General features: G+C 46.0%; 2 protein-coding genes across 2 annotated transcripts in view; one reads left to right on the top strand and one right to left on the bottom strand.

Moving 5' to 3' along the window:
• ttll5 (tubulin tyrosine ligase-like family, member 5) overlaps positions 1-8977 on the top strand; it is a gene marked incomplete at its 5' end in the record, with an annotated part of 70994 nt that extends 62017 nt beyond the window's left edge. The window contains 2 exons of the mRNA XM_080480055.1: positions 3522-3604; positions 7446-8977. Coding sequence (XP_080336181.1) covers positions 3522-3604; positions 7446-7498 — 136 coding nt within the window. The 3' untranslated portion in view covers positions 7499-8977. The remainder of the gene's footprint in view (positions 1-3521; positions 3605-7445) is intronic.
• Positions 8943-20423, bottom strand: tgfb3 (transforming growth factor, beta 3). Its single transcript, XM_080480054.1, has 7 exons — positions 19674-20423; positions 15359-15522; positions 14014-14143; positions 13773-13880; positions 11834-11990; positions 10264-10417; positions 8943-10164 (listed from the first exon to the last, which is right to left on the bottom strand). Exons 1-7 carry the CDS (start codon positions 20014-20016, stop codon positions 10006-10008), a joined length of 1215 nt encoding a protein of 404 aa, XP_080336180.1. The 5' UTR covers positions 20017-20423; the 3' UTR covers positions 8943-10005.
• Positions 20424-20573: the final 150 nt, after the last annotated feature.

Genomic DNA, 20573 nt, shown 5'->3' on the forward strand with positions numbered 1-20573 from the left:
TTTATCACGGTGACGTCCACGTTTTGGTCTCGTTTGAACACATTGAACAGAGATTTCTTCTCTTTGGAGGCCTGAAAAACCAATCCTACAGCGGTCAGGTTAAAAGACCAGTCAGCTCTTCACTTTCTAGCTGAATAGACGCTGGCAGACTCTGAGTGGCAGTGCCCTTGATTTAAGGTTCCAGCAGCACACGGTACACTTGCTCGCAGCATGTTGGTATGGTGCTCGGCAGGGCCGGGCTCTCTCGGCTCTATCAACATACCACAGCTGCCAACCGCAGCGGCTGCGAGGGCTCAGAGTGGCATGACTTCAGTGGAGGCTTTGAAAGGAGCAATTTGTAAGTCAAATAAATGAGCCTGTTTGGTATTTTGTTTGCAGGGTTTGGTTAGTCGCAGCTGTAACTACGGAAACCCGGGCTGTCGTGTGGCATTACTAATAGGGTGACAATTACAGCAGCACCATTAATGTCAGCCTGGCCGCCGCTTTCACTCCCTATTAATCAGCCACAACAGTAGTTATTTTCACGGGATACTGTATACACACAGGAGCTGCCAGGCCTGTGTTTATACTTCAACTTTATCCCCTTCGGTCACTTTGAGGAACATTAAGACACTCTGACGAGCTAAGCAGCACATCAGCGATGTTTACAGAAGAACTTCAGCTGGTGCGAAGAGTGAAACGTTTTAACTTTGGGGCTTCTGTGTCGACTGCACACACACACACACACACACGTACACACACGTACACACACGTACACACACATTCACACGGAAAGCTCAGGATCACTTCTCACCTGCTGCGTTTTCTGGCCGCTGAAGTGGCCGAGCGAGAGACTGTTGACAAAGAAAGTGATGTGAAGAACCCGGAGGTCAAGTTTTGTGCCCCGCCCCTCCATATGAAAGGGGTTTGCTTCCTGTGGAGGTCTGCCATGCTCAAAGTGGGCCAGTTCTATTTGTGGTTGTGTAATGGTATGAAAGAACAACTGTGCAGCCCCTTACAAGGAGGCAGTGTGTACCCTCATTACCTTATTAATGCTCCTCTGGCAAGCTGCTGTTCTGGGGCGAGAGGTTAATGCCAGCTAAGCTTTATTTATTGTTCCCCCTTAAAAAATGCTTACCAGATTTAATGTATAAGGTTACAGACGTGTCTGCTCCCGCTCCAAACTTTAGTACTTTTTCAAATGATTTTCGACGTGGAAACACAGGATTTTCTGTCTGATTATGTGAAAAGGGTTTTGTGGGGGTTTTCTTGTCTATGATCTTCAGACTTACGTCAGATAAATACGCTGTGTTCATTATTCAAGCTGAACCCATATGCACATTTTATCACAGTTGGTTGGTAATCTTTAGAGATACTGGGCATTTTTACTTGAGTACAACTGCTGTTACATTACGTATTTTTGTTAAAATCTGTTTGAAGGTACAAAAAATCTTTCCCCAAAAAAATACATGGAGATAGATGCTTTTTATTTCCTCTTTCAATTGACTGAGTATTAAAACAGGCAGTAATATAATGTGTCATCTTTTTAAACCTCTTTAAAAGAATATCTTTATTAAAAGGATGTGATTGTGTTGAGCTGAGCATTGTGCTTCAACACGGAACATTTCAATTAAGTCAAACAACATTTCTCACAGAAAGTGGACTGAAAACCTAGATTCAAATACTGCGACTGTTACTAACTACTATTACTAGTACTCAAACGAGCCTCAATTACAACCAAATGTACAGTTAAAAAATTTTCACGTCAAAGTAAAATAACTTTCCCCTGAAACGTCTTTTAACTGTTTTTAATGGCAAAACCAACAGAATGTGGTCGGCTTAGTTTAACTGTAAGATAAATACGGTGGTGCAGTGGTTAGAGCTCTTGCCTCACAGCCAGAGGGTCACGAGTTCAAATACCAACCAGGCCTTTCTGTGTGGCGTTTGCATGTTCTCCCCATGAGTTTCCTCACATGTGAGATTAATTGGTCTGTGTGTGTTTGTCTTGTGATGCTCCCTGTGTGCTCGCCTCTGTTCAGTGGGAAACGGTCTGCCGACCGCTGGTCTAGTGCTTAACGAGTGAACGTAAGACTGCAACGTTACACAACTAAATATAACGTGGAAACGTCCTGCAAAATGTGTAAAGTCTTAAAAAAGATCGACGATTCGCTCTGATTGGCTGTCTTTAACTTGTCCCGCAATGAGAGCAGCTCTGATTGGATCTCTTGTCCTCTTCGCCCTAACATGTTCGTCTCGCTTTGATTCGTTGACTAAAGTGTCGGTTACAGTTCGCCACAGTCTTCGTTTTCATGTCCCACTTTTTATTTAGTTTTTATGAAGTCTTCGTCCGTGAAAAAGCTTAGTTGACTTATATATTTCGTCGACGAAATGAGCTCTGCTCTGGTGACGTGTCCAAAGCGCATCCTGTCCTCGTCCATAGTGACTGGGAAAAGTTACAGAAGATGGATGGATTCACATTTCAGACAAATGTTAAGTATATAAAAGGCTTAACTAATTATTTTTAGAGCACCATTCAGACAAAAGGCAATTATCAGCCCGATATTAGAAGAAAGGAAGTCACACAGATAAGTCCAACAACAAAATGTTTTGCCTAAAACTAGATCCAATTAAAAATAACCAATGTTGCCTTGATTTTGCTCATTTTTAGTCTGTTTGCTCTGTCCTTGCACACATTATGTCATATTGACCCCGGCAGCCCCCACCTCACTTCACCCCGACACACACATTCCACAAAGAAGTGTGTGTGCGTCTGTGACCGTCTCAAACATAAACATGGCGCCGCCACCACCGGTGTGGACATTTTTCACTGTCGCTGAAAAACACAGCACAATAGATGTTCAGCAAACAGGCAGTAGAAAGTTCTACTAGTTTCAACACATCCCACCTAAATCTTTACCTTTCTTTACCTCAGCAATGTCATCTGAACCAGCATCGGACGTGAGAAGCAGGAAGTGATCAGTGATCAGTATCATTGGGGGGGGGGAGTTATGATGCATCCCTAATCTTAAGCTAATAAGCTGTATTAGAATATTTTACATTCTCTCACACGCAAACCTTTTCACAGTACAGTAACGTGAGTATTGTAATTTGTTCCTTGCGTGCCTGACTGCTGCCATGTTACTCAGGTATCTGAATAAACTACCAATCAGAGTAATACGAGCACAATTCCTGACTTTCCTCTCTGTTAATCACCTCAATCATTCTGCCAACGAGACAATCGCGTCACCCAGGACAAGAAACAGGAATTTCACCCGTTCGTGTCACAATAGCCCCGGAGAGGCTCCGAGTAAACACTTTGCCTCGGCCTTTTCTCCCGACTGAACACAAGCAGCAAATATTCCCCGTTCCTTTTGTGAAAATACCCTTGTGCTCACACACGAGTGCCAGACACTCACTCACCCTCAGATATGTGGCCGTTTTGATATTTAGAGGAACCTTGGCCATGCTGTATCCAAATGTTTGGATGAGAATTGATCATTTTCAGTCTCTTTATGCACATTTATCCTGTTTGTGATTAACAGGCAGGCGTCCTCGGAGAGTTCAGCCAGCGGAGCCGCTTCCAGCAGTCAGCAGGCGCTCTACGAGAGCATCTGCGGGAAAACAGGTTGGTTCAACTTCTTACACTTCTTCAGCTTTGATTAGAGGTGAGCTCCCCTCACCATTAACGTCACGGCTGTCCTGCTTATTTTACTGTCAGGGAGTGTATGCATATACCAGCTTAGTTTAATTTCATTTAATTTCGTTTTATTCTGCTGCTGCAACACAGGAAATGTCCAAACCTCTCAAGTACATCCATCCCTCTACTGTACGTTTTATTGTCGGCTCCCTCCGTGCTCGTGTTGGTGATCACAGCCCAGCATGGTGGACATTCCCCATGGATGATTGAGAAGATATTTTTACCCTCCACCCTTTCGCTCAGATGCGTGTGGGATTTGTAAATGTATTTTGGACGCTGTAAATAACAACAGCATTGTCATAATCCTAATAATAATGGATCACAGATGAACGTTGATTGCAGCTCTGCTCGAGGAGCAACATCGTGTATCGTGTTGCGGCAAATTCTGCCACGTCCAGCTGAAGCATCGGAGCAGCTGGACGGTGGTGAACTAAATATCTAAGCGCTGTTATTTTCAGTGCGACTGTATAGACCAGGGGTCTGCAGCCATCATGACCTGTCGAGCCATTTTCACGATTTGCCACGGAATAAAATGTGTCTGGAGCCGAAAAACATGCTCATGTTCTGAAATAAAGAAAAAAACAAAAATTACATTCATGACATTTAATAGTTACAATTTAGAGATTTAAAACATTTTCTTTGCTTCCACAGCTAATTTGAGCAATTTTTGTTTTTTTAATGGATTTTCTGCTGCTTTAGCATATTATGAATCTGGACTATTTTAACCATCTATTGACAGTTTGACTGTTTTAGGTGATTTTATCATTTTAGCCGAGTATTTTTAACAATTTTATACAGTTTTAGCTGTGGTGTCGTCTTTAGCAGTTTTTGGTCATCATATTAGATTAGTTTTGGGGGAAAAAACATAATAAAAAACTGAAGAGCTGAAGAGCCACGTGTGGCAACAAAGTTTCCGAATGACATTGGGTCAATGTCATTTTGCTTCCTGCTAAATGTGTCCGAAGTCACTCGCCCCAACATTCGCGATCGTGTTCAGAACTTGTGAGGCAACGAAACTCCTGCAGGGAAAATGTGAACGCGTGCAAATATTTTGAGATATTTTGGAAACTTGCTTCTTGAATTCGTGGCCCGGCGAGGCCGAGGCTGGTGTTTATGTTCTGCAAGTGTCCAAAACTCCCAGTCAGATGAAGAATAAAGAGGCGGAACGATGACGACATGGCTTCACCTCTCTGTAACGGGAGCCGGTGATGGTAACAGTTTTGGGCATTCCCATCTGGCGGCGGTTCCCATGCAGATGTAATTACTGTTGGTTTGCCAGTCGCACCTCAGTGGAGGATGACAAATGCAACTCAGACTTTGCGGGTTCACGCACTCACGTGTGCTCCGTCATATTTCCACAGCTTTTTCCAGTCCCGGTGAAGTGTTGGGCTCCGTGCAGCAGCACTGACATTGAGCAGTTTGCACTTATGCACACATCTGTTTGTCTGATCAGCTGCTTTTTTTTTTTTTTCCAGAACCCACTTTACATTAGCAAACGATGCCCCGCATCACTTTCACTGTCACAGTCGCGTCCAAACCAGGAATCGTCTTGTCGGAAAAATCCAGTAGCTGAGCATGGAGCCGTCACCCCGGCAGTCCCCACCTCACTTCACCCCGACACACACGTTCCACAGAGAAGTGTGTGTGCGCGCGTCTGTGACCAGAATATTTCTTTTCATTCTCCCTCTTCTTTCCCCCCGAACTCCTAAAACTCTGGCTTAGGCTAACAAACATCTTATAAACTCATCAATTACTGTAACGGGATCCTTTGGGAGCCGCTTCTGAATTTCATGAATGCATTTTTTCCATCGTTCAGGGTGCAAAGGATGGAGGACACGCTCTTGCTCTCCACTCGCGGCTGAAACTATGAAACCCAGTTGGAAATTCAAGCCCAGTTTAGCAGCGTTAGCTCGTGGAGCGGGAATGCGAGTTGAACAGCAGCGAGCCGGCGTGGTGTTCTGGAGGCTTTGGAGGAGGGTGTGTGTGTGTGTGTGTGTGTGTGTGTGTGTGTGTGTGTGTGTGTGTGTGTGTGTGTGTGTGTGTGTGTGTGTGTGTGTGTGTGTGTGTGTGTGTGTGTGTGTGTGTGTGTGTGTGTGTGTGTTATGAGACAGAGCACAGTCTTTGTGGAGCTTAGAAGTGTGTCGGGTCTTTCTGCCTGCCCAGTGTACCTTTGCAGCGAGATGACTGAGCCGCTCTGATCGACTCTGACAGGCAGTTAGAGCGAGTCCAAATGGAGAGCATTCTCTATGATCAGCTGTCAGCCGTCATTAATCACACTCTCCCTTTATCTCTCTCTTGCGCGCTCTCTAAATCTCCTCCTCCCTGTGCTCACACCACTCCCCTCCCTTCACCCCTGCTTCTACTTCCCCGCTCTCTCCCTGTTGACTCTTGACACGACACGAGGGCAGGATTTAGATGGGGACCTACCAAAGCTTACAAACCCAGATTATATCGGCCACATGTGTTTTACAATGCTTCCCTTGAAGTTTCCTTGAAGTTCTGCGAGCTCCTCAGTCGGTGACTGTGTGGAGATTTATGGCTCCGGCTCCAGGAGGAAATGAATGCTGCACTTGTGCTTTTCAAATGGCAGTTTGATCATGTCAGGATGGATAGCTTCGGCCTCTCTCTCTCTCTCTCTCTCTCTCTCTCTCTCAAAATAAAACGGCCTTTTAAGTGTTTTATGTAAGTTTTTTAATTAAATAGATGTAATCATGACCATCATCCTCTTTATTGTCTTCAGTGTCACAGACTTTATGGTTCCTCTATCTTTTCTCTTGGCGAGCCGGCGGAAGCCGCCTCCAGCCGCTCATGTCATCGGATTGGAAGTCGGGGAGATGTTTTCGTTTTGCAGCTCGGTCCGGCCCCGCAGTGTAAAAGAGCACCAAAACAAACAGTGCCGAGTGGGAATGAAAGGGAATACTGTTTGGGAGCACAAACACAGCAGCTGTAACTGTACTTGGAATGCCTTTTCTACTGGACACTTCTGGCTGCACGCCAGGCAATAGGGTGTTGGGGGGGTGGGGGTGGGGGTGGGGGTGGGGGGGGTTGCAATCAGATGTCGGGCGGATAAATCAGCTTATCAGATGGTGATGCTATGAGGACCAGCAGAACATTTACCACAACGGCTTTGGAAAACTCACCTGAAGGACTTGAGAGTGTTAGACTGAAGTCCAGATTGAGACGCATCGTCGCGGCGGTGAACCTGCCGATGTGTGTAAAACTTAACCCATGAAAGATGGAGGTCATTGTTTTGGGCGCAGTCCCCCGGCTAGCTCACTTGGTAGAGCATGAGACTCACAATCTCAGGGTAGTGGGTTCGTGTCCCACACCGGGCGCCACCTTCCTGTGGGCTCACCACCTGCAGGAATGTTCTTAATCAGGTGCAATGTGATCTGGGTGGCAGTGCTCAGACTGTCACCCCCGTGACCCGGAAACGGATAAGCGGAAGAAAATGGATGGATGGATGGATGTTTTGGGCGCCAAAGAGGAAAAGTTAGAACAAAATCAGCGTATCACCTGAATTTTAAATGATTTCTGATCGAACAAGATTTATAGAGACTTTACGGTCCTCCACCTTAGCTTCACTCTGCTCTGGCCGTGTCAAAGAATCCACTTCAAAATCATACATCTGGTCTTTAATGTATTTCTTTTATTTTGTAGTAAAGCACTGTGTCTGAACGGTGCCTCACCTAAAAGTGTATTTCAGTTCTGTGATTTGACTGTCTTGCGTCCTTCGTCAGATTAATGTGCATCGTTCCTCCTCTCCCAGGTCTTCCTGAGTACCGTAAGCCGTTCCAAGTGAAGGAGCCCACGCACAGATGACAGGAAGGCGAGCGGGGGCCCGTCGTGCCCCTCTGCAGGCCTGACAGGTGTCCCTGCATGTAACTGCATCTCACAGAGGTGTATTCTGGGAAGGGACAACAGATAAAAGTATGCCAAACATCGAATGGGTGTCCTATTAATTTCTATCTGATCCCGCCACAGACATGCGAGAGGACAGACTGCCAGGCCTGGAATGCCGGGCTTTGACGCAGGTTGGGATTGTGTTGCCCCCCCCCCCCCCCCTCCCCACGTTGTACCCCGTTGCCCCCGGGCTACAATCAGTCTAGATCCCAGCAGTTGCCCTCCCTCATTCTCATCGTGCTGCTAATGCCGCAGCAGGATTTCACTGACAGATCGCCTTCAGCAGATGGTTCTCCGAGTGCCAACCGCAGGGATCAGTCCTTCAGTCTTCACTCGGGCGGCGGCACGAGCACCCGTGAACATATTCGTCAAACTTTTTTTCTTCCACCGTTGAAAGAAATACACAGCAGAAGGGGATCTTGGGAACAAGAGACGCCTGATAAGTTTGACAAGTATTGTTGAGCCTCTCATCTTACGGCTTTTAAGACGCTCCTTTGATGCGCGGCGCCGGCCGGGCATCAGGTCTTTGGAAGCCAGACAGTTGCCAAACGGGCCTCTCTGCCCGGAACATGAGGATGTGTTAAAGTGTAGCATCCTTTTTCTTAACGTAGGCTTGATATAGAACTTTCTATTATTGGTTGTTGCCTTGTTTCCTCAGCCTGAATGGGCTCTTGATGATTCCTGTAAACATGTGAAATGTTGCTGTTGTTTCTTCAATCAACCAAAATTCAATATTTCTTTTTTGTCTTAAGAGGTTAAATATTGTCCGCATCAGTATTTATTTACTGTAGAACCTCCACCATGGGGTCTTTCTTGCCGTCCCTGTAGCTTCAAGCGTAACATTGAGTGTATCCAGACTCAGATCTTCTGTATAATACTGGTTAATGCTGCACCAGCGTCCAGCTGACCTCAGAGGTTTCCTCTTGTCCGGGACCATGTGGTGTGTTCTCTCAGGGTGTGTCAATACAACTAAGCATCTCTGTGTCGCGTCCACAGATTGAAATCATGAAGACTTTGATATACTTGAATCTCATGCATGATTTTTCCTCACACCTCCTGATTCTCCTGTTCAGGATGAACTTGCACTGATTGTAGTTTTAATGCAGTACAACAGATTTAATATTCAACTAATGGTGGAACATTTTGTAATGTGCAATAGCTTTTCATGTTGGAGTTTCATGACTGATCAAGCCATTGCATGCTGTACAACACGACACGGGATCCGGGTCGCTGTGTGTAATCTACTGTGGTGGTGGTTGTTTACAGTGCAATGTTCTTTTGTTTACATCATAAATGCATGGAAATGTAATATTTTTGGATCTGTTTGTAGCAAACAACACTGATATGAATATGTAGAAAATGTGACGATGGTATCAGTAAACGTTTATTTGCTCAGTCCTTTGCTTCTTGGATTTGTTGTGCTGATTCACCTGATACCCTCCCCCATTGTGAAAAGATCTACGAAATGAAACAACTCTGTTCAACGGTCCATTTTTTTTAATTAAAAAAAAAAAAGTGTTTCCAAGAGTAATAAGAAAAAAAACATTTACAGTTTGTGATCTAGTTAAGTTCACTTAGTGACGTACATCATCTCATACAACAGAAAGGCTTCACTTTAAGAACCAAACAATCCCTGGAATCAACATCTTGTCGCGTTACAGAGGTAAACATAACCGTGGACACACTACTTTAAGAAGAACGATTGGTTTTCCAGCATGTTTTCTTTTTTGTTTTCTTCCTAAGATCATTATTAATTCAACAGCATTCCGTCCTAAACAAACAGTGTAGGGAGCTGTGGCGGCACAGCGTTGGTTTCCAGCCCGGACACCCGAACGTGTCCTGTTTGTGTGTGCGTGTGTGTGTGTGTGTGCGTGTGTGTGTGTGTGTGTGTGTGTGTGTGTGTGTGTGTGTGTGTGTGTGTGTGTGTGTAGGGGGGGTTACTCCCAGCAAACAATCACCCCCCCTCCCTCTGAAGTCTGCTGAGTTCAGTCTGCATTCTCCGTCGTCTCTCCGGCTTCATTTAATGTCCTTGAGAGCGTGTTGGTGGGAGCGAGACGATTGTTCCTCGTTCAATGAAAACAGGCTTTGAATACCGTGTGTTCAACTGAGGTACAATGCTGGAAATATCAAAAAAACAAAACAAAGGGAACACATGAAACACTGATGTCGAAAGGCAATTGCTGAAGATCAACAAGAGGTCTGAAGAGTTAGTGAGCGCCGTGGGTGAAGTGGTGTCTGACGGCTCTGCAGAGGGGTGGGATGCTTTCTGTTTTGCTTATTTCTTCCTGGATCAGCGGGACGAGACTGAAGCCGGGGGGGGAGGCGGGGGGGTTACTCGTGGAAGACGAACTGTACCCTGCCGACTTTACTTCCTTACACCGAGTAGTGCTGGGAGCCGCCGCGTCCCGCGTCTCCCGCCCTGAACTTTAGCTGCACTTGCAGGACTTGACCACCATGTTGGAGAGCTGCTCCACTTTGGGGGATCGACCCACGTAGTAGAGGATGGTGAGCGGCTCCAAGTCCTGAGGAACACAGCAGGGTGAGGCGGAGGCTTCGGGGTTCAAGGTGTTGTAGAGACTCAGCAGCTGTGGAGGGAAGAGCATGGGGGCGGTAGGAATCAGTAATGTACAATCGGTCTCAGATTCACCACGTCGATGTGTTGCGGTGGCACTTTCTTCACTCACCGAGCTGTGGGTGGTGTCTGCGCTGCGCAGGTAAGGACACGGGCCAGAGCAGAAGTTGGCGTAGTACCCTTCAGGCTGGTGAATCCACCTCCAGCCCAAATCCTGCCGGAAATTAATATATAGTGGTCGCACACAGCAGTTCTCCTCGTAATTGCTGCAGACAAAGAGAGGCGAGACGGGATTGGTTTCGCAGATAACATACAATTTGAAGACTTGTATACATTTTCCACCCCGTGGCCTCGGATGATGAGAGAGGAGTTTAGAAATTCCACTCTGAGGTGCGCCCTTATTTTCCCACTTGGAGTGAACCCAGGTGTCCTCGGTGCCGCCTGTCAGCCTGACGGAGGAAACCCAGAGCCCATGAGGCAACGTGGCGGGGGTGGGGGGGTGGGGGACAGATCTGGACTTGTATCAGCTAATACCTCCGTCATGCTCGTCTGGGTGGTTAACAAGCTCGTTCTGTGTTTCCTGTGTTACCTGCTCGGTAGAGGCGAGACAGCTGATGCATCTGTTTTTTTATTTTGTCTGGCCTCTTTGACTGGGAGGCTATTTACTTTGCAACACGTGCACTCAGGGTGTGACACTATGGGGGGGGGGGGGGTGGAGGCAGGACGAACCTCGGCGGAGTAAAATGTCTCTCCTCTCAGAGCGATTAAAGCGGCTGCACCAGAGGGTCGAGTGATTCAAGGAAAGCAGGCGTGTCGAGGAAAACTCACAGGATTAGCTCCAACTCGTCACATGCACACTTAAAAATAACCTAAAAATAAAATGAGTTGCTTTAGCATGAAACTATTTTGAGGCACAAACTAAATGTAAATATGTTGTGTCAACATGTTTCATTGGTGTTACTGCAACTCAAACACGAGGGTCTCCTCCAACTTCATTTGTTGAGGTTAATTTAACATATTGACCCTGATTGGACCTGATTTATTTTATTGGGCTGCTTCAACCTATGTGATAAACGTATATTTTACTGTATTCATTAGGGTAAATACAACCGCAGTGTGATGGTGTTTTTATTTACTCACTACTTCCTGTCCTCGGAATATAAGCAGAAAGGATTTGCTAATGCAACCCCTCAAAACTGAGTTGTGTTAACATAAATCAATCTACAATCTTTCAGTTTGTTGCACGTCATGCGACAACAACATGATTTAAAAGCGTCAAAACCACAAAACATGAAATTATTTGATGTTGCAAACACTAGATTTGGTTTTTGTTTTGACTTCCTGCAGGAAATACTTAGTCTCACGCCTTGTAGTAAATTGTGTCTGGTGTATTACTTCCTGAAGAGTTTCACTGAAAAAGATTTTGTCGGCACACACAGTCACAAACAAAATGGGGACGGCAGGTGATTGCACAACATTGGCAGCGATTTTGGGTTTCAGTCTCTTCCTCCTGGAGACACGGGCAGAGCGAGAAGGGCAACAAACCGCCAGCCTTACATTTGGAAGACGGGCCACCGACTGATCCGCGGCCAGCCCCGGTGTAGACGGAGGGATTGTTTTACAGAGTTCAAAGCCTGTGACCGATCGTCTGAGCAGAGAGTTTCATTTTTCCAGGGCCTTACTTGAAACAGTAATTGGTGTCCAGCGCCCGCTTGCGCCTGCGGGAGGAGGACTGGGCGTCCAGCCGGTGCGGCGGGAGCATCATGAGGATGAGGTGCGGGTACAGCTGCTCCTTCTGTTTCTTCACACGGCTCAGATCATCGTAGTCCACTTCCATACCTGCAGGCACAGAGCTGCTCAGTCGCCACGGAAAAACTCAACAATAACACAGTGGATTTCTAAAAGATGCCTGGACTTCAAGAGCTGGCTCGGAGCAGCTTCTTAATTCCAACAATCAGTGTCGTCAGTTGTAAGTTTTACAGAAGGATAATCTCCAGGTCCGGCCTCGCTCATGTCTGGCTTACTTTTCATCCTCTTCTGTATTAAACACTGGTTCCTCTAACTTCCCTCTTTCCTCCGTTCTCCCCCCGGGCCAGCGTCTGCTCATCCAATCTACCCCTGATAGCTAAAGCAGTGGACATCTCAGGAGAGATGCCGCTGCTGCTGGATGTGTACGGCCCCTCTTTAATTTGGGGCCAAACGTCTGAGCGCCATGGCAGCACATTCCTTGTGGCCAAGCCAGTCAGGAGTGTTCCCAGGACCGAGGGCCCGGGGGCCCCGGCGCTAAGTGAGATACCAGATCGATTGTATTCCCATGTCTTTCTCTTCCTCTTCGAAAAGGAAACCCATTATCTTACCAAAAAGACCTCGATGAGTAGCACCGCTAGAACATGTTGATGACCGAAAAGAACTTCTGTGAGTGTTTTAACTGTTGCCTCTTCAATCCCAACAACCAGTGGTTAGGGAATCTCTGATGTGCTAATACGCTACAGTAAAGCTGAACGCTTGCACATAAACTTCCATTAATGTACAAAATGAGCAATGAGAAGTCTGGAGAGTGTCTATCCTGGTTTTCTTTGACGTGACCTCGTCTAATTTTGTGCTCTCAGGTTCCCTCAAAAGCAGGTCCAGAACCCCGGAGTGCAAACAAATGTGGCCAAATACAATTATTGCCTGTTATTGCAGGATTGGTGTTTCCTCAACAAAATGCAAATATATATATATATCTATATTCACTGTCTTCTGCCACTGTTTTCAAAGTGAAGAACCACCCAGGATGCACTGTCCCATCATCATAAAGTTAAAAAAAAAAAAAAAGGAATTTAGTTTTAAACATGAAAATAATTCATCATTAATCAGCAATATCGAGAGGTGAATTAACAAAAAACACGAACAAGACTTTTCATTGAGGACAAAATGCAAAACCTGAATATCAAGCTGATCCCTTCCGTGAACCAGATAAACTTTGAGAAAACAAAAGCTTTAACCACAACAAACTAGAATCTGACAATCCCCAAATCCCAGAAGCAGAAACAGTCTCACACAAAGTTTGGAAGAGGAAAGGATTGTCAACAACTGGAACAAACTGAAGCTGATTTCAAGTTGAATTTTATAGACGTTACAACCGTGAAGGCGAGAGATGATCTGAGAAGTTGTAGCACATTTTGGTATTCCAGTTATCTACTTTCTACAGTCAAACAAGCTGTAGAGTTACAACTAGAGTACTTTTTTATTTACTTTTTACTCTGCCTATTCTAAGCTCACGGTAATAGGAGTGAGACCAATCCTTATTTAACATCTTGAAAACAACAAAGAAGTGTTTTCTTCTTTAAATATAAACATTTCCAGTCACTTCACACAATGATAAGGTATGCTGTGAACTGAATTTTGAGTTTCTATGTTTTGAGCATCTATTTGAGAACAAAGTGGGAGTTATGAAGGGGAAACTTTCACACTGAACATGCTTTCACTTTGTTAAGCAGATAATTCTGCTTCACTTCCTGAACTATGCTTTGAAATGTAAGTCTTTATATATAGAATGCAGATGTCGTAGCTGTTACTCTGTTTTAATCTACACCGACACAAGAAACAACAAAACGTGCAGATTTGATCGCATCTCACTTTTGAACTTGACCTCCAGCACCTCGTTGGCGTTCTCAATAATATCCCCGTTGGGCCTGAAGGTGTGGCAGGGACAGTGCACGCTGATCTCCAGGCCGAGATTCGTCTCTGAACAGACAAACAAAAGCAGAAAGGCATTACATATTCCCCTCCGGCCATTATTGTTCTATCATTAAATGATCCAGAACAGTTTGGTGGGAAACGTGATGCAGCGTGTGTGTATTTAAGGTGTCTCACTCACGCCGGTACATCAGCCACTCCCTCACGGTCTCCGTCACATCGAAAGAGACCCACTCGGGCGTTCCCTTAGTCAGGACGTTCTTGCCCCCGATGTAGCGCTGTTTGGCTTTGGGGTCATCTTTCTGGAGGATCTGTGAGCAGAGAGATGAAAATGTGACCCAGCTGCATAAACTCCTTTATTTTTACTCACGTGCACACACACAAGTATATGTATATACACACACACACTAAAGCGAGACTGGCTGTCTGAGCCAGACTCTCCAGGATGCCTTGGGCCAAATGTCTACTCTTCATGGAAAAAGTGACTCTCTATGTTGATATCCCCATTTTGCAAGTTAATGCCTGTGCGTTACCGTCTTGCCAATGAGAACCTGGCTGTCCTTCACATCAGCCCTTCAAGCTTCTCGGATGAGGTTCACTCGCGCCGTTAAAAACTACACAGCAGTGACAGTCGACGACAAATAAAACGGTGTGTGTGATTTTTTATTTTTTTTTTCTCCCTAAAACCACTCTGAGCAAAGGTGTTTATCTGTAGTGAGAAAAGTTTGTGTGGTGGGTATGAGCACTTTGGATAACCAGGTTCCTGAACATTGTCAGCATCTAATCTGTCTTCCTGTGGGACCGAGGGGCCAGAGGACTGCCAGTGTCAGGCTTTTCTGCCAATCAGCTCCGGCGTGAACAGAGTGGGGGCGCGAGAGCGGCTCCGTTTACTCCCCCCAGTGGGTGACCCTGCTTCTATCTCCTCCTCGGCCCCTGGAAACAATCTGGGGGCCTGACAGCGTGTATTCAGCGCCGGCCAGGGCCTTGCCTCAGAGGCGGTATGCAGTCCGGAGACGCTTGTCTCCCTGGCAGGAAATGTTGGAACCTGATCATTACTCCTGCTCTCTCACAGGAGATTAATGAGGAAATAGAAAGGAGAAAAAAAAAAACTATTCTTGCCACCCCACACACAGACATCTGCCAGATGTATGCTTTTACACACTTCAAAAATGCTCATAAACACATAAAAGCGGAGGCAGGCCTATATATCTGCCTGACTTGATCTAACATGGACGGACAACGGCTCGGAGATTGACAGCGAGGAAAGAAGAAACTGCCGAATGGTAATCTGGGGTTTCTTAAAGACGCCTGCATAAGCTCTTAAACGTGTCCTAATGTAGAATCCATTTGACTATAAGCACATGGAAGAATGATCAGCGATTGAAAGGAGGAGAGAGGGAGTTGGACGACCTAATATAAATGTTTTCATCTTCCTCACTGACCTACACGGGCCCTCCGAGAGAATTAGAGCACGTACCCACCCCCACCCCCCCAGAGGAGTGGAAAGCGCCGGTCAGTTCACACACCTGGTAGAGCTCAATCCTCTGCTCGTTTCTCTTGGCACTGGGGTTGGGGATCCGCAGGGCTCGAAACTCGGCCCGGAACAGGTTGGTGGAGTTCTTCTCCATGACGGACACGTTGAAGCGGAACACTTTGGAGGTGATGCCCTTTGGGCAGAACGGGAGATCATCTGCAGGTAAAGTGGAAATTAATACTCATCAGTGTGTTTAAAGAGAAAACGCCAGAAATAAATCTTCTTTAATTGGTGCGCTCATTGTTTTTATTGTGAATCCCTCTAAGCTCCCTATTTTTCTGTTAGGTCATTGTGTGCATGCCATCACCGCCTGGTTTCTGCTGACAGGTGGACACTGAAAAGAGTTTAAATACTTCCATATAAAAACAATACTTTGAACTATTTCTAGAGCGCCCGTTACCACAAACCCATTCGTGCGGTACGAGTTAGCAACAAGTTGAAGTCATGAAATCAAAACCAAATGTCCCATGTGGTAGCAGTGGAGTTTGCAGTGGGACAGCGGCACACTCCTCCTCCTCCTCCTCCTCCTCCTCCTCCTCCTCCTCCTTCTCCTCCTCCTCCTCCTCCTCCTCCTCCTCCTCCTGAGTCCAACAGGTGCTCGGAGACTGACCAAGAATTCCACAACATGTGGACTCACATGCTGCAGCAGAACAATACCTGAGCAGGTGACCTCTGAGAATGTGGTGGACAGACCTCTGTGTGTGTGTGTGCATGTGTGTGCGTGTATGTGTGTGTGTGTGCATGTGTGTGCGTGTATGTGTGTGTGTGTGTGCGTGTGTGTGTGTGTGTGTGTGTGTGTGTGTGTGTGTGTGTGACTGCACACTGACCTTTCACCAGAATCAGCTAAACAAATGGCCACACTGTGACTCTATCTCAAAAAGCTTCCTGTAGCCTTGAAGCTTTACCCCCCCGACACACACACACACACACACACACACACACACACACACACACACACACACACACACACACACACACACACACACACACACACACACACACACACACACACACACACACTTTTTTTTCTTCATACCATAATACCATTGAACAGTTTATTATTTTAACAGGCCAAGCACATGCAGCGTTGAGCAAAACAAGCACATAGCAAACTTTTTATGGGCCAAGTGGAAACAGTCATTTACAGCCAAGCCTTGGCTAATTTATTACCTCAAACTGGAGCTTTATTACCCTCACATTTGCTGCTGGTTGAAAAGAGGCATTGCACCTTTTTGGCTAATTTTCACCTTGAACGTTTTTTTTTTTTTTCTTTTAGGAAAAATGGAAAAGTTGTTTCTGTGTCATGCAAAAGGAACGTGCACATCTCCAAGTATCTGTACTTCATCTGACCTATAATCCTATTTCTGTGTCCTCGCAGTCATTATCTGATATTTCCACACAAGTTTTCTTTTTTTTTTTTTTTACTTTCCCTATTTTTAGGTGACCTTTTCAGCATTTATCCCCAGCCAGATATCTGTCCAGTGTTTCCACACAATCTATAAGGAGGAAACCTCAGTAGCCTCTCCCTCCCCCTCACTCACGGCTCTGTCCCCCCCCCCGCCCTCCACCTCCCCCACAGAAGGTGGAAAGCCCCACTTTGAGAGGAGATTTGAAATTCTAATCAAGTCTTTGGTTTCCTCTTGGATGACCTAATTTTTCCCATTGCAATGGTTTTAGGTGGATTTCACATTATGGCTTATTTTTGCCAAGGGTCTGAAAGGTAATTTGTTCCATGTTGGTGAGTGGAGGGAATTGCTTGTATAATTAAAACGAGAATCACTAATTCTCTTTGACCCCTTCCATTATTAGATAACGACTGAGAACGACTCTCAGGATGTCGAATATTGAAGTTTTAATCATTCAATTAGACAACTCACAGTTTTTTCAGTCAGTTTAGAACTAGATTTTGTTTTATTGGATAATTTTCCCCCCCAAAAAAAAAAAATGCCTGAATGACAAGACGATTCCCAATTGATCTCATTTTCATATTATCACTCACTTAATTTGCACGCAGACCGGTTTTAAATGAGGCTTTTAAACTTTAAGTAGCTCAGACAGCCTGGGGACAGACAATTGCGAGTGTCTGCTGTGCAGCCTCACATAAAGCGCCTCGCCCAGACGCCGGCGACCACACCTCACACCCTGACACGCGCTCGGCCTCCTGCGGTCCTGCGGCGGCGAGCTGCTCTCAGATAAAAGCTCCCAGGAGTCGCCTGGCTTTGCCCAGGAGACACGGGGTGATGTCAGTCTCTCCAGAGCTTTCGCGGAGGTAAACAAAGGAAATAGGAAGCAGAAGTCAGCAGGTGCTGGCCAGCTGCTGTGGTGTCTCCATCTCATAAAGCAGAACTCTGGAAGTGTATTAGCTGGAGGTCTTTATCGTCCACTGCAGCATCTGGGATTTGAATTTGTTGCATGATGCTCCAATGGAAAATTTCATTCTCCCCTCAATCACCCAAGAAATCAACAATAAGCCATCAATATAAAGCAACTTTACATCCGAACAGAGACTTCTTCTCAGCACATGGTAGACATAGTTTCTGGACACTACAGCAGATGAGATAATGTGAGTCGCCTCCGTTCACAAGAAAAACAACGTTTTTTTTCCCCCATTAAAGATGAGGAAGCAGAAATGGTAAAGGCGTGGGAGTTAGTTGGAACGATGCTTGTTTCTTTGGGAGTGAGCCAAAGACCTCTGTCTCTGTTTGTTCAGATGACATCATTTTTCTACTATCCCATATATCAGATACCCTGCCTCAGCGCAAGCCCTCATTTTTTACTGACCCGACACTGAGTCAATGATTGGCCTGAAATTTCACTGAAGCTGCATCTTCCAGTCTGTCCGTCGGGAGATTCCTAAAATGTTATCGTGCCTCAGGTCATCCCACAGTTTCTGATACACCAAGAATGAAAAGCTCCAAATTACTATCCTGTCCCAGCTCTGCTTCATCCACTCATAAATCTCAAACACTTTGATTTGCATTTGTAGTTGCGTCCAGCAAAATAAGTCTGGAGCAAGTGGAGCATTGAAGTATGAGAGAGAAGTTTCTGTTTAACTTCTTAACTGAGCATGAAAAAAGCCAAAGTTGACTGCGCTCCCAAACACTCCCACCTTCCAAAAACAGTGGATGTGAAACTCATTATATCCAGCAGGAATGAAAATGAGCTACACTGCAAAATTATGGAGGTGACAGACATTATGTTCCTACATACTGCAACATGCCCAGTCCCTTAAATTGCATAGTGGAAAGGGAGAGTAAAGTGTTAATTAATGCATTGCTAGCACAAGCTATAAATCTGGGTGACATCTTCCTCTGGAGAAGGTGTTGGTAGCAGTGTGTCGGTCATATGTTGCGTTATCGCCTGTGAAGTCCACGGTATAAGAGCAGTGATGTGTCCCGGGCACCTGGCCATGTCTGATCCCACTCTTTAGACCTATGTTTGTTTTGGGCGTGCTGGCTACCTCTGACCAGCGGATAAACCCCCAGCTGTGTATTCTGAATGTCAGAAGCACTTTGTGGGACCTGTGAAATGGTTTTGACTTGGGTCTAGTGCTGGAACCGGCAGAGGTTCTGCTCTGTGTCACAGCACAGCATAAACACCTGTTGATTTCAAAATGGTAACACCATGCTCCAACCGGCTTCTGACCGCGGGCAGACGCAGGGCCAAGTGTTCCACTTTAAAAGTGGCTTTCTCTGGAGAACCGGCTGCTCACCGAGCTTCTGCTTCTGGAACAATCAATGGGCCATAGTTTATACAGGAAATACCAATATGGATGGACCAGAGAATTAGATCATAACACGGGGATTCTCGACAGAGAGATCAGGGAGCCTGCACAGTGGATGAAGAATATTGGGGAACCCAGGGCCAGAAATGGAAATGAGGTATTGGAGTTGGCAATAAATACAAGACTTAACAGCCTGAGAATTTTCCTCGCTTAGGAATGTGTCAGACTCAGGCAGGAGTTCCCATGGCTTTGGTGTGAGGTATGTATGAGGAATGGTGCTCATTCCAATTAGACTGTTTACTTTGCCCCTCTCCTCTGCGCGTCGCTCCGCAGCTCGCTGGCGCGCCTGTGCGTAAAATCTGCACGCACACGAGTGGACTTCAACCGGCTGGAAAAAGCAAGATTTAAGGATTTTGACACTGCTAAGTGGTCTGAAATGGCACATTGTGGCAGGTTTATGACTGTCGGAGTTCAAATATGCTGCATGGCATTTGTGGAAAGGCATCAATCAGAAAATGTTTATTCGGTGAGGATGAGAAGTTACCAAACAAAAATATTCATGTCTATAAAACTATGAACTCACTGTTATCTGGACCATTGATCATGTTGAACTTGTATATTTCTTTGGCGTAGTACTCAGTCTCGGTGTTATCCTGCCCGCAGCTCTGCTGCCGGTCTCGTCCCAGCTCCTCAATCAGCTCCTTGGTGCTGTTATACAGAGCCAGGACCTGGAACGGCACCTGACTCGGACCTGTTGTCTGAGGCGGACTGGTCATCCGGAGCTTACTGAGAATCTGTCCCCGCACCGCCTCCATCCTCTTCTTCTTGATGTGGTCGATGTCCACAGTGGTGCAAGTGGACAGAGAGAAAGTCATTGTCACGCAATTAGAGAGGAGGACAAACAGGAGTGCCTTGCCCAGATTCATATTTAACTCTCACCACCGAGCCTTTTTTTCAAGTAAAAGAAGAAGGAAAAAAAAAATCCGATTTGATTAAAATCCCTTTTATCTTTTCATTCAGGTCGTGAGTGAGTTCTGTTCCAGGAGGAATCCCATTTCCTCAAGTGCTATGTCATCTTTGCAAAGTGCGCATTCGCATAGAGGACAATCCGTGCCATTCTGGAGAATAAGCGCAACTCTTCATGAAAACTCTTAGTTCTACTCTTCATTCCCCCTCGTCTCATCCAGGCGTCTCCTTGCTCCTGTCTTCAGTTCACACTGGGCTGATCCCTGCTGCGCGCCTCTCCATTGCACGGGGCTCTTTCCATCCACTTGTGCGCCTGGAGTCGGTGCGCCTCCGCTGCCTCGCTGCAGTCCAACCTCAAACACACTCAGGAGCTTCTCACTCCTTCTCACACTTTATACTCACAACTGTGACGTTTATCAAGGCGGGGCCAAGGGCGGAAACTCGAGGTCAACTTTTGAGTGAGGGTGGGGGAATAGATGGATTTCCCAAGAGCATTTTTTATGGAGGGTCCCCAAAT

The sequence above is a fragment of the Lipophrys pholis genome (genome assembly GCF_963383615.2).
Source record: "Lipophrys pholis genome assembly, chromosome: 14".
NCBI classification, from domain to species: domain Eukaryota; kingdom Metazoa; phylum Chordata; class Actinopteri; order Blenniiformes; family Blenniidae; genus Lipophrys; species Lipophrys pholis.

Bases quoted from the DNA above. Each gene is read 5' to 3' on its own strand.
- tgfb3 (XM_080480054.1), bottom strand. From the start codon at position 20,016: ATGAATCTGGGCAAGGCACTCCTGTTTGTCCTCCTCTCTAATTGCGTG. The intron at 15,523-19,673 runs GTGAGTTCATAG...CTTTACCTGCAG, and splicing joins GATCAATGGTCCAGATAACA to ATGATCTCCCGTTCTGCCCA. The intron at 10,165-10,263 runs GTGAGTGAAGAA...TTCCCTCCACAG, and splicing joins CAGACACCACCCACAGCTCG to CTGCTGAGTCTCTACAACAC.